The sequence below is a fragment of the Dipteris shenzhenensis genome, chromosome 9 (genome assembly GCF_047967505.1).
Source record: "Dipteris shenzhenensis isolate YYH24624 ecotype China chromosome 9, Dip_SZ_1.0, whole genome shotgun sequence".
Classification (NCBI taxonomy): Eukaryota; Viridiplantae; Streptophyta; class Polypodiopsida; order Gleicheniales; family Dipteridaceae; genus Dipteris; species Dipteris shenzhenensis.
Window position 1 is genome coordinate 48,596,047 of NC_141604.1, and position 13,441 is coordinate 48,609,487.

Below are 13,441 nucleotides of genomic sequence, written 5' to 3' on the forward strand. Positions count from 1 at the left end.
TTGGCCTCTACATTGATGAGCTCGAGACAATGATGTAGACACATGGGGGGATGGAAGAGTCTTGTTGGCACGCTGATCCGGATATTGTTAAATGCAAATGGCGTAGCTCTTTTGTCTTCCTCAGAAGAGGGGCTCCAGAGACACCTTGACGCACTAAAGTTCTTTTGTGAGTCTCATGATTTGAAGGTCAACCTTGGTAAAACCAAAGTTATGATCTTCAATATATCTCGAGCCGTCATGCACCAGTTCAAGTTTGATTGGTCACCTGTTGAGATACTTTCATCATACACATATCTTGGGGTTGTCTTCTCCGGACCCATCTTCACTATGAGACCCGCGATGCAGGCCCGCCTAGGCAGGGGATACACTTCATTGGCCAGACTAGAGAGGCAGTGCTTTTGCTTGCACTTTCAAGATCCACAGACCAAGGGGCTGCTTTTTGACTCCTTAGTCCGCCCAATAGGGATGTATGGTAGTCCTTGCTGGGGGGGTAGATTTGTCGGATATAGAGTGGGCTCGTGTAGAGCGGCTACAGGTTCTCATGCTATTGCGAATGATTCGTGGTAAGCCATCCGTTCCTCACCAAATCATTCAGGCTGAGTTTAGGTCATCCCCATTACAGCTAGATGCGGCATTTCAGGTCATCACGTATCTGTATCGAGTCAGGGAGTACGGGGATTATAGTTCTGGGCACAACAGACTACCATGGCTAGCACTGTCCTCCTCTATGGCACTATCAGCAGGAGGTGACCAGAGATGCTGGTATGCACGCACAGAGAGATGGTTTGAGCGACTGGGGCTCCACATGAATAGACTCCCTCCCTTAGAGTACAGTATGGACGCTCCATTTTCTCCCCTCCTATCACACGAGGTCAACCAGGTCATCCATGAGGATCTCTTACAGCTGCACACATTTCGGACCTGACTAGGACCGAGCAAGCTTCCAGTGAAGCTCAGCTTCTACAAGGATCACTGCTTGCATATCACAAAGGAGGGTTTCATTGACCCTCCAAGATACACACAAATCCACCTACCCCACTCACTGAGGATCTCTATTGGGCAGTTTCGGGTCTCTTCACATAGACTTCATATCAAGAGCGATAGAGCAGAGGGCCTACCCAAGGAGAGGCGCATATGCACATTACGTGACATAAAGGAGGTTGAGATGGAGGAGCACTTCATCTTCATGTGTCCTGTTTACTATGAGATCCGAGGGCGTTTCTACTGCATCGTCAGAGATAGCTCTAGGGTTTTGTCCCAATTCCTCTCCTATCCAAACCAGAGATGCTTCGTGGCTTTCATTCATGAGACGATCAGGCAAGACGAGAGGCTACTTCGATCATAGAGATAGGAGCAAACTTCTTCCTTGGTAGATCCCTCTCAGAGCTCTATCACGGAGTTCTTCTAGCCAGATCACACGGACCCTCACGATACGAGGCCTCAACATGATCGTGACCCAAAGCCAGTGACTAGACAGCTCAGAAAGAGGGTTGACACACAAATTACACTTGGAGATATCCCCTCTGTGTTCAGAGTCGGAGCCTAACTAAGAGGGGTTACTGTAGCCCTTGTTAGATGCAGAGCTATGACCAGGAGACGTCACAAGACCACACCCGTAGGCAACCGACATCACTCTATCGTTGATTTCATGCCTTATCCACCCTAATGTCTAGATGATGATGATGATGATGATGATAAGATTGATATGTAATCGACCACTGATATGAGTATGTTGTACTTCAGGATTTTCACAATCTCATAGACCCATCGGACCATATTTTAACCTTGAGAGCCATCATTGAGGAAGCGGAGTCGAGACGCCATAAGGTCTACACTTGTTTCGTGGACTTTTGGAAGGCTTTTGACACTGTCCCTCGCTCTCGCCTGATTAGGCGACTACAGGAGCTGCATCTCCCAGCGGTCATGATCTGGGGAGTGATAAGTCTATACGAGTCCGTCAGAGGTTCAGATTGGGTTGAGAACACCATAAGGATCAAACAGAGCTGCCTCCTCTCACCGACTCTCTTCGAACTATACATTGATGAGATCACATCCTTTGTCAATCGCCTTAGGAGGAGAGGGCTCCCTATTGGCTGATTTGATGGTACAGATACTACTTTATGCAAATGACATAGTCCTCATTTCTTCCTCGACAGAAAACACTTGGAGGCCTTGGAGATGTTCTGCAAAGAGAGGGACCTGACAGCCAACCTTGGAAAAACCAAGGTTATGATCTTCAACACATCCAAAGCAGTGCTTCATCAACATCGACGTCAACATAATTTCACTTACCGTGGAGAGCCAGTATAGATAGTGCAGTCCTACACATACCTAGGGGCAGTATTCATGGGACCAGGCTTCACGATGACCCATGCTGCCAGAGCACGACTCACACGAGGGAAGGGAGCCCTGGCCCCGACTAGAGAGACAGTGTTTCTAGGTGCATTTCCAGGATCCACCGATGAAGGGCTGGCTTTTTGACACTCTCATGAGACCGACTGCCATGTATGTAGTACCTTTTTGGGGGAGTGACCTTTCAGCTACTAACTAGAAGAGATTTGAGAGGCTACAGGTGATCATGGGGTCTAGGATGATTCGGAGTAAGCCTTCAATCCCCGAGCGTCCACATGTACTTGGAGCTCTGGTTCTTAGCAGTTGACTGCTCCTGTGTTTGGTCCTACTATATATTTTGTATTAGCTTTTTGCACATTTGCATTTTAGCATTTTAGCACTTAGCACTCAGCAAGAGCCTTAGTGAGCCCTTTGCTTCAGCCCACAGTGGCTTGTATGGGTTACATATATCCATGAGTGCCACATCTGTTGCCACTCAACAGAAAGGCCTGCCTCCCTTCGAAGGTGGAAGCCGATATGCATGGCTATCGCTAGAGGAATTACCTCCGCACCTATTCCACATTCTGAAATGCACACTTGCATGAAAAGCATACTATTTGGAGAAGAAACAGTGAAATGCGACTCGATTCTTGAGCTAAAAAGAAGCATGACAAAGTAAAGATACCTGAATTGGGTGGAATACATGCATACAGTAGGAAAGTGAACAGCTTTGACATAACGGAAGATTAAGCTGAGGAGAGAAGGCATGGAGAAGGAGAAATTATGAGTGGTTGATGAGATAAATAAGCTTTTGTGTAGAAACGCTAATGGGCTAATAGACGGTGAGGCATTAAGTTATTGTATGCTATCACTTTTTTTTCTAGAGAAAAGAAACTTCTATTAATGCGTGAAAAACACCATACAAAATCGAAAGGAGTTGAGGATGGTAAGTACAATGAGGAAGAAGCTGGTTGTCAGCAAGAAAAACCAGACTATTTGAGATCCCAGCTCACTGCCTAGAGAATCTCTGAAACAAGGGCTAACAACCAGGGTGGTGGTCTATACATCCAGCAAATACCCCTCGCGAAAGGGGTGTAAAAGACCCCTGCAGGCCAAGCCTTGCAAAAACACTCCTACCTTTCAGGAGTCACTCTTGATCCTGAAGTACAGTATGGTGCTGTCATAATGTGGCATGAAACCCAGAGCTCATGCCACCTTGAGGGGCAAACAACATGCATTGAGGAACAAATGCCAGCTATCACCATTGGGATTTTACTGTGCATATCTAAAACTTAGCAACCATGTTCTATGGATCTTTTCAAAATAGTGTGGCGAACATGTTTACTCGATGAATTGATTATTCATTTCGTGTGTACTTATGCTCACTACGAGTTCACTGTGTTCTGCACACATAAAATATTGTCTCTATTGCAGATGGAAATAAATATTGTGTTGCATATGCACCTCTTCTGGCAATGCAAGACTACTTTAGATCTTTTAGCAAAAAGTTCCCTTGGAAAATAAAGCATTCAATGTATAACATAGTTTGAATAAGAATCATAGCTTCGCATATCCTTACCTCACGTAGTTCCATCAATTCATTATCTACCCGAGTTTTCTCAGGAAGAGGATCAATATCTTGTGGTAAATCTGCTAGAACCCTGCTTCCAACATCCAGTGTAACCACGTGAGAAAAACCAGATGACGAGCCAAAGATGATTGAAGATACCTTCCTTGAACAAGCATTGCATGAAACGATGGCCCTAGCACAGATCAATAAAGATGCAACTATACATCCCGACACTACACCAAGATTCGTGCTGTTTCACACAATATTACTACTATCTGATGTAATCAAGACATTAAATTAAGTAATTCTTAAAGCTGTCTAGCTCACCTTTGTAAGCAGAATTCAATGGTTTTTGCATCAAGACCACCTTTATTTGGGTATACAGGATATGGTTTCTCTCTTGTTGCTTCAGATGCTCTCTCATCATCAGGATCACACAGCTCCAAATTGTACTCCTTCACCTCAAAGTGATTTTCTTCTTCCATGACTTTGACCTATACATTTGTTTAAACCTAGCTTTTAATGATTGGTTTTTTTAAAAGCCACATTTTACGAAGAATACTAGATTTCTCATTAAGTAAACCCATAGCACAGTCAACATTTCTAACCTAGCTATATGCCATCAGAACCGTGAGAAAATATTCAAATTTGTGTCAAACTACCCATCTCTTATATTGGCAATTCAACAAAATGGTATCTCACGATTCATATGATCTAGACACCTAATATGGCAAGGCTTTAATCAAGCAGCAATTATTCAGACCGCTCCTAACTTTGGGGCTAGTTGTTAAAAAATAAAGCAACACACCTAGACGTAGTCCGCCCTGGGTGCAAAATGGGGGGATGAGTACAATATGCCAATGCAAAGATACAAGTCCAGGTGTCACGGAGTCTGAGAACCAAAATAATACTGGAAATCCCGTCCATCGACTCTGCCTCCTGCTATGAGAGTACAAATCTGAGCAAAGGTGAGGTGAGCGGCTGGTGGGGCGAGATCTCCATGAGTAAGTCTCCTCCGAAAAGCTGCCATCATCCTGGATCGTCTGGAGATGAAGCGGCGAGTACGTCCCCTATGTAACAAGATCCTGCGGCATCTACAAACCATCTCATATGTACATCCACAGGGTGGAGGCATGTGTCCTGTGTGAGCTCTGACCTCCTCATGCTCCTCCTGGTCTTTGTCCTCTAGTATAGTGTGTGCCTGAGCTCTATCAGGCTGGGCTCTATCACGCTCCGGTCTGTGCTGATGGTCTCTGAGGTAGTCTCGTCGAAGCATAGTGGCCTCCCTGACATAAAGAGCTAGGCAATGCTGATCCTCGTAGTCCATCACTCGTGAGAGAGGTCCAAAGCCATCCGTGAAGAGACAGTGGAATCTACCTCTGAGCTCATAATATAGCGGGCATTTGCAAATGAAGTGCTCCTCTAACTCCACCTCTCCCATGGTGCAACAAGGGTAGATCCTGGTCTCTCGGCCTGGTCGCCGTCCATCCTCCATGCGTCGCATCCTACCAGCCTCTATCTCGAGCTAATGCGAAGAGACTCTAAGCTGGCCAAGGGCAATCCTCAGTGAGTGGGACATGTGGATACCTGTATAGCTAGGTGGAATGACAAACCCATCCTCTGAGATCCGAAGGAAGTGGTCACGATATGTGGCCATCTTCGTCGGAAGCTGCGTGGGATAAATCCAAGTGCGATACGTATGAAGCTACAGCAAGTCTGCTCTCGTGACCTGGCTAAGCTCGTGGCGAGTCAACTCGAGATGAGGGGCATCCATGCTGTATCGGAAGGGAGGCAATCTATCCATGTCTAGTCCAAGAGATGTGAGCCACCTAGTGAGTCTGAAGTACCAGCAGTATCGGGCCCCAGATCGTGCCAACTCCATAGAAGATGCAAGTGCTAACCATGGCAACCGAGCTCTGCCTGCTGCTGAGTCTCCAAACTCCCTAACCCTGTGCAAATACATGACCGACTGAAACGCTGCATCCAATGCAAGGGGAGTAGCTCCAAACTCTGCTAGCATGATCTCGTGCGGAACTGTAGCCTTGGCCCTAATGAGCCGAGAGAACATGATGATCTGTAACCTCTCTACTCGTCTCCAATCTGCAGCGCCGAGGTCTCCTGCCCAGAAAGGAGCTGCATACATCACAGCTAGTCCCACCAATGTATCAAAAAGCAAGGATTTCGTATCGGGATGCTAAAAGTGAGACTGAAAACACTGACGCTCAAGATGAGCCAACGAAGCATACCCTTTACTAATCCTATCTCGTGCTGCATATGTCATGGTGAAGACCGGTCCCCTGAAAACTGCCCCCAAATAAGTGTACTCTCTAACAAGCTCAATGGGCTGTCCGTCATAAGTGAAGCAAAACTCATCCGTGCTGTAAATACGATCAGAGGTGTTGAAAACCATAACCTTCGTCTTGCCAAGGTTTACGGTCAACCCCCTGTCCTGGCAAAACCTGTGGAGTGCCTCAATATGTGCCTGGAGGCCCTAAGCAGTAGAGGAAATGAGAACCACATCGTCCGCATACAGGAGGATAGGAATGAAGGATCCTGAGAGAGTAGAGCCCACACCGCCTGTCATCTGTACAAACATCTCTAGCTCATCAATATATAATCCAAAGAGAGTAGGAGAGAGCGGGCAACCCTTCTTCACCCCAATCGTGCTGCATACCTCCTCTAAGAGCCCCTCACGTGTCCGAACCCGACCAGTGACCCTCTCATACAAAGCCATGATAGCCCACTGTATCTCTCCACTGAAGCCCATCTGACGAATCCTCTGAAACAATCTGAATCGCGGAACTGTGTCAAATGCCTTCCTGAAGTCCACGAGGCAACAATAAAGCCGTTGCCTTCGTGACTTCGCCTCCTCTACCAGTGCCCTGAGTGTGAGGATGTGGTCAAGTGTCGAATGATCCCTGCAAAATCCAGCCTGCCCTCTGGCTCTGAGTCCTGTCGTCTCGGCATGGTCATTTATACGGCTTTCCAAAACTGATGCATAGATCTTGGCCATAACGTGGCCAATCATGATGGTCCTGTAATTCGACGGCTCCATAGGGTCCCCCGACTTGTGGATAGGTACTATGGTATTGCCTAACCATGACTGTGGTAGGCCTGTACAAACAGACTCATTGAAGAGACGGGAAAGAACAAAATCTAAGGCATCAATCCCATGGATTACATACTCCGCTTGCAATCCATCATGATCCTTAGCTCTCCCGTTCTTCAATCGGTGGACTGCTGCACGGACACTCTCTGGTGTGAAGAGACTAGATGAAGCTGGCCTAGGGGTATGGGATAAATCGATGGCTGGCTGATCTGAACATCGTATAGAGCTGAAGTATATGCAGACCAGACACATGGATCTGTGAGGGGGCTCTGAGACTTCAAGCGGAGGAATTTTCTCCAGAATTCCTTGGAGTCACAGCTGAAAAGCAAGCTTCTCAGCTCCTCCTCATTCCGGGCTAGAAATTGGCGTTTCTTGCACCTAACCAACCGCTTGTAGTCTCTCTTGGTTTCGGCAAGGAGGGGAGACTTCGCCTTGGTCTCAAGGTGAAGTTTCCTGCGGAGTTCCTTACACTCCTCGTCATACCAACCGTTGCAAGGAACAAGACCAACCGGTGGGGGACTAGACGAATGACATGTGGCAGGGAACGACATGTGAGCGGCAGAAACGAGTGAAGTATGTACAAGTTCCCACCGGTCCTGCGTGGATGGTATAGCATCTAATAGATGAGGACGGAGTAGGCGGCTGAGGTTCTGGCTATATACATCATCGAACTGGTGGTTGAAATGAACCTCATAATAGGGTTGGCGATCGTGATAACGAGGGGGGGGTGGGTCATGGGAGACATGAGTCAAAGTAAAGTGGATGAGTGCATGGTCGGCAGAGGGCATGAAGGGGCTAACAGTAAGGCTATGGATGGAAGGGACTAGAGTCGGGGGACCTATGATGTAGTCGATCACGCTAGTACCATGCCCAGAAGCAGAAGAGAATGTAGGCATGGAAGACTGTGGCCACCTGGACAAGTCGTTATAAATGACCATACCGTGCGAGGTGAGGAGCTCCAGTAACTGACGTCCCTGATCTGTGGGCTGTACTGTGCAGTCTGATGAAGTCCGACAGAGGCTATCATCGTGAAATGCTGGGAGTATGACCGGATCCTCCATGAAGTCATAAGTGAGGGCCTGTCTGTCTAAGGTCCTCGCGTTGAAGTCTCCTAAAAGGATGACTTCTCCGCAATGTGAAAAATCTGCAATGTCCGCTGAGAGATCCTCAAATATGGACTGGCCTAGTCCAGTGGAAGAATAGATCGACTGCGCCGGGGGGAAGTAGCAAACTGCAATAAGAAGATCTCGCTGAGGGGCTCTGCGGCGGATGCGTACCCACAAGAATCGGGCATGTGAATCCGCTCTCTCCACTGTGATGATCCGATCGAGATGCTCTCTGTACAAAATGGCCACTCCTCTAGATCCTCTCACTCCGAATGTCCGAGTGTGCTGCCTGAAAGCAGATCTCCATGTATACCCTGTCACTCGTGGCAAAGGTCTCTCTGGACTCTCGTGTGTCTCCGTGAAAAAGATGATATCTCTCCCAAAGAATGCCCCCCGTAGATTGCCTCGCTGTGCTGTAAAAGAGCCCTTGCAGTTCCATACAGCGATACGTAGACTATCTGACGGGTGGTGTGTCCCATGGGCCCTGTCCCGTCAAGCGGTCGGAGCAGGAGGTGGAGGTGGGGCTATATCTGCTGGTCTGCCATCTCTAAGCACTGTGGGAGCACGCCTCAAGGTGCCTGTGATGAGTCTGCCATCCCTGATCACTGCCCACTTGCCTTGAGCTCGGGCTGCATCTCTCTGAGGCATGAGCGCCTTGCGCTCCTCAACCTGTATCTGAGTCAGATCCTCGTCCATGGAAATCTGTGGGTGGTCTCTGAGTGTCCCTCTCCTCCTGAGGGCAGCTAGACGTGCTTGGGCATCTCTGAATCTGATAATGAGGGGCTGCTCTCTAGTATCATCCCTCCCGACTCTATATGCTCCTACTATGCCATGATCCTGTACTCCCAATGTCTGAGAGACAAAGGTCACAGACTGTGTCATCGTGGACTCTGTCGCCGAGGGCAAGATACCACGAATGCGAATGTTGAGGGCCTTTGTGGCCCTCTGCTGTGACTCGGTCAATGTAGCTGATACAGTCGATCACTGAGGCTGTGATGGCTGACGGCGGACGACATCCACCCACTCTGTGGCTCTCTGGACCTCTGTCTGAAGGGAGGTCAAATGCTCCTCAACCGCTGCTACTGCTGTAGTGGGAGATGTGTCTATGTGCTGAACGCGAGTCTCGATCTGTTGCACTCGCTCTGTGTGTCCATGAATCTCTCCAGCAAGAGTCCTATGAGTCGCCTGTAAGACCTGAAGATCTGTCCTAATAGACAAGATCTCCCGATCCTGCTGTGTCACTCGATCAGCAAGAGATGCAACCTGAGCTGTAAGTAGAGCAATGGTCTCGTCCTTCCTATGAAGCATCTGAAAGGGCAGCTCGGAGGTGGGTCTCAAAGTGCTGAAGCTCTGGTAGGATGTGGCGGCAAGGATAAACAGTGCAAGGCATGGAAGGAGAAAGAGAGGGAGAAAGGGGGGAAACCGGTAAGGTGGGTAGCGGGGATGAAGGAGAAGGCTAGAAAGGGGGAGAGAATGCGGGTACCGAGGATGAAGAGGAGGGGATGGGTAAAGTCTGTAGAGAGGATGAGGAGGAGGGAGCCTCTGGCAAAGTAGGTAAAATAGGCAACAAAGGGGAAGAGGTGACAGAGGGCTGTGAGAGGGAGAGCAAAAAGGGTGGAGAAGGGGTGGGAGAAGAAGGAACCTGAGAGGGGAGGGGTGAAAAAAACTGCGGGTACAAAGTAGCTATGGGCGGAAGATGAGATACTGGAGCTGAAACCGGTGTACCTGCGACTGGGAGTGCGGCAAGTGCGGGCACTGCGCTGTCCTTTGAAGAAGATGCAAGTCCTCTTCTACTATAGTGCAGCATATCGATCGTGGCGGCCATTGATGTTGCTGCTGTTGCTGCTTCTGTAACATGCTCGACGGTGTCGGCCATGTTTAATTACGGGAAACCGGCAACATTGAAAAGCGGGAGATGGCGAGCGCTGCCAATGCGCTATGAGAGAGAGAGAGAGAGAGAGAGAGAGAGGGTGTGAGAAAATAATGAGAGAGAGAGAAGGAGGGGGGGAGAGGAGGAGAGGGAAAGGGGGGGGGAGGTGCGAGCAGCAGCGCAGAGGGGGGCGCGGGAGCAGCAGCGGGGGGGCAGCGCAGGCAGCAGCGCCGGGAGGGGGGGCAGCGCAAGCAGCAGCGGGTGGGGGGCAGTGCAGCAGCAGCTGCGCGCGGGGGTAGTGCAGCAGCAGCGGGGGGGTAGCGCAGCAGCAGCGGGGGGTAGCGCGGGGGGGATAGCGCCTACGAGAGGATAGTGCAGCAGCAGCCTACGAGAGAGAGAGAGAGAGAGAGAGAGAGAGAGAGAGAGAGAGAGAGAGAGATGGAAGGGCTGACAGAGAGGAAGGGGGAGGGGCTGAGAGAGAGAGAGGGAGAGGGGTGGCAGAAGGGGGCGGGGCAGGGGGGAGGTAGGCTGAGAGGGCGAGGGACGAGGGCGGGGCTGAGATGGCGGGGGAGGGGGCATAGGCTGAGAGGGAAGGGGGAGGGAGGGGGAGGCGGGCTGAGAGGGTGGGGGAGGCGGGGGGGCTGAGAGAGAGAGAGAGAGAGAGAGAGAGAGAGAGAGAGGTGTATTAACGTCTTTAAGAGAGAGAAAGAGAGAGAGAGACGTGCATGCAAGCACATGCAATCAAATAGACTGCCACATGGCTCTCTAACCCACTCTTGTTGGTCACACTTATGCCTTGCCTTGGGCCTAACACTTGGGCCCTCTTATTCCTTGCCTTGGGCCTAGCACTTGGGCCTAGCAAATGCACCTAGAATTAGATCCTTCTTTTATTATTGAATCCTAGGGACTTTTTAGGCGTTTAGCACTTCCGCTAGGCCCGTCCCCAAAGGCCAAAGTATCCACAGGTTTATTTGCGTGACACTTCCTTTTGCAGATGATACTATACGTTGTCTGCCCCTTTTCTATGCTTCGATTTTGCAGGATGGCATTTGATCTTCTCTGACGCTGATTTCTTTCTCTTCCAGCACAAGTTCTCACAAAGCTTCAACACCTTCTTGCAAGTTGTGTCTGCGCTGCTTGCACAGTTTAGCATAAGCTCCTAGGAGTTTGTTTTGAATTCACAAGTTCTCACGTGAGCTTTCGTAGACTATGTTCTTCGAAGAGGCGGCTATCAATTCAGAGCCAAGCTTGCTCCTACGATTAGCTACTCCATGTTCATGCTTTTGGACAGTACTCGTATGTTGCTCACCGCTTACTGCTTTTGCTTGTCTGCATGTGTAGCTTCAATTTCACGTTGAGGTCGTTGTCGATCAGCCAATCCTTTGCTTGAATGTTTTCCCATCTCTACTGGGGACAAATTAATGGTTTCTTTGCCGCTATCAGCAGGTCTTTTTCAAATGCTATCTGCGATTGGTTGCCATCACCACCATTGATGCAGGTTCTGCCCCTTTCCAGATCCGCATCAACGCCTTCTTTTTCGATTATTTACATTAACAACTTCTGTTTGCAGGCCTTCACTTGAGACATCGCACCAATCTACTACTATGAATTTCTTCTTTTGCAGCTGTTGCAAAAAATTTCCTTCCTTGTTTTCTCTGCAAGCATCTTCTTCCTCACGGATTGCGGAAGACTCTGCCTTTTGGTGCGCCCACACTCTTGTTTGGTGGCTTCTTCCAGAACAAGACTGGTCATCGGGGGAGACCTCTAGGGTCTCGAATATCCTGGATGGCTGTGTGTGCAGGAATGCTGTAGAAGACTGCCCTAGCACAGGGTATTTGCAGATTTACAGCAAACTGGGTTTGATACCATGAAAGAAAACACAGGAAGCCTGCTAGACTGCTGTAGTGTGGCGTGCCCTCCACACACAGGTAGGAATAGATGCACACGCTAGTGAACTGCTGCAAACTGAAATGCCAACACCTAGAATAAAGGCATACAACTGAAAATGCAGCGACTAACTGCAACTACTGAATAAACCCCAAATATAGCAAAGCAAATGAGGACATGTGGAGGTGAGGAGGTGCCGAGAGAGAATCTTCCTAAGAAGGTTTCCTCTGGCTTCCCACAGAAGCCAAAGCTTCAGCCCCATCTTATGTGGCACTCACAGTGTATCCAATCATAATGCACCAAACACATGTGTGAGATGTAAAACTTGCATCTGATTGACTGTCCTACAGTAAGTGAAATGGTGAGTGAATCTCCACATGGCAAGGTGACATGAGATAGACCAATAGAATGGTGCCATGTGGCAACCATCCCCTTCATCTATGATGGCCCCTTAAAAATTTCTAACCCATGTCCATGGCATTGTCCTATCCTAGGACCTTAGCCTAAGGTCTACCTACCATTCTTTTCTACCTTTTTGCTCGAGAAATCATAGCCAAAGAGTATGTTGGTGTGATGTGTTGTACCCGTAGATCTAGTAGAGGTTTTATGTGTGAGTGCCACGTGTTACTGTGGGAGCTATCCCTTATGCACTTGGTGCTAGTGTGTGTGTATCTCTAGCCTATAAAGGCTTGTACTCGACTTGTCTCATTGATGATGATGATGAATGAATGTCTTCATTTGAGTATCACTTTCTCTCTCCCTAGCCTATCTCTCTCTCTCGCTCTCTCACACTCACTATGTTTCCATCACTTTTATTAATCCTAACCCAAAATCATCCCGAGTTCAGCTTCCTCTTTTGAAGCCGTTTCCAAGTCCCTATGAAGGACCTGAAATCCCCTAGAGCGGGCCGAAAGCCTGCTATGCAGCCCTCTAAAAGCTTCCTCTAGTGCCGACAAGGGTTGGGATTAGAGGCTGTATAGGTGCCTCTCCGCAAAATACACGCTGCAACTGCAATCCCTCCCCTAAAGTCCCTCCTGTGCAGCCTCTAGGATTCTTCCCAAGATGCTCTCATTCTTAGCAGTTGATTGCTCCCCTTTTTTTCCAACTATATTTTGTACTAGCTTTATGCATTTTTAGCACTTAGTACTCAGCAAGGGCCTTAGTGAGCCCTTTGTTTCAGCACACAGTGGCTTGTATGGGCTACAAGTATCTTGTCTCATAGACCCGCGAGGTCTCCTGAAGACGTGAATACACCTTTCTTTCTTTCTTTCTAGACACTTACACTTGATTGGTGACAATGGGATTCTCACCTTGGGCCCTGTGTGAAAACTTTTACCCATGCATTGTGCATGTGCATGTTGTTTGGAAATAGTAAGGTTATGTTTGCAAATGTCCAGATTTTTCCCTAGATGTGTAGACACCTAGCCTTCATTTTTCCTTTTTTTAATACATGTGCATATGGACACAAGCATGCAAAAAGCTATAGATATTTTTCATACACATGCATGATGTAAATACACATGTAGGGAGCACAAACCTTGTAAACGTAAAAGTTAAACCCATAAAGT

The 13,441-nt window shown here is 48.5% G+C and overlaps 1 protein-coding gene across 1 annotated transcript in view; it reads right to left on the reverse strand.

Moving 5' to 3' along the window:
• The window catches only part of LOC147898768 (DEAD/DEAH box RNA helicase family protein), a 178,657-nt gene that overhangs the window by 81,753 nt on the left and 83,463 nt on the right, over nt 1-13,441 (reverse strand). The window contains exons 10-11 of the mRNA XM_087378942.1: nt 4,229-4,395; nt 3,911-3,992 (exon numbers count right to left, since the gene is read on the reverse strand). Coding sequence (XP_087235068.1) covers nt 3,911-3,992; nt 4,229-4,395 — 249 coding nt within the window. The remainder of the gene's footprint in view (nt 1-3,910; nt 3,993-4,228; nt 4,396-13,441) is intronic.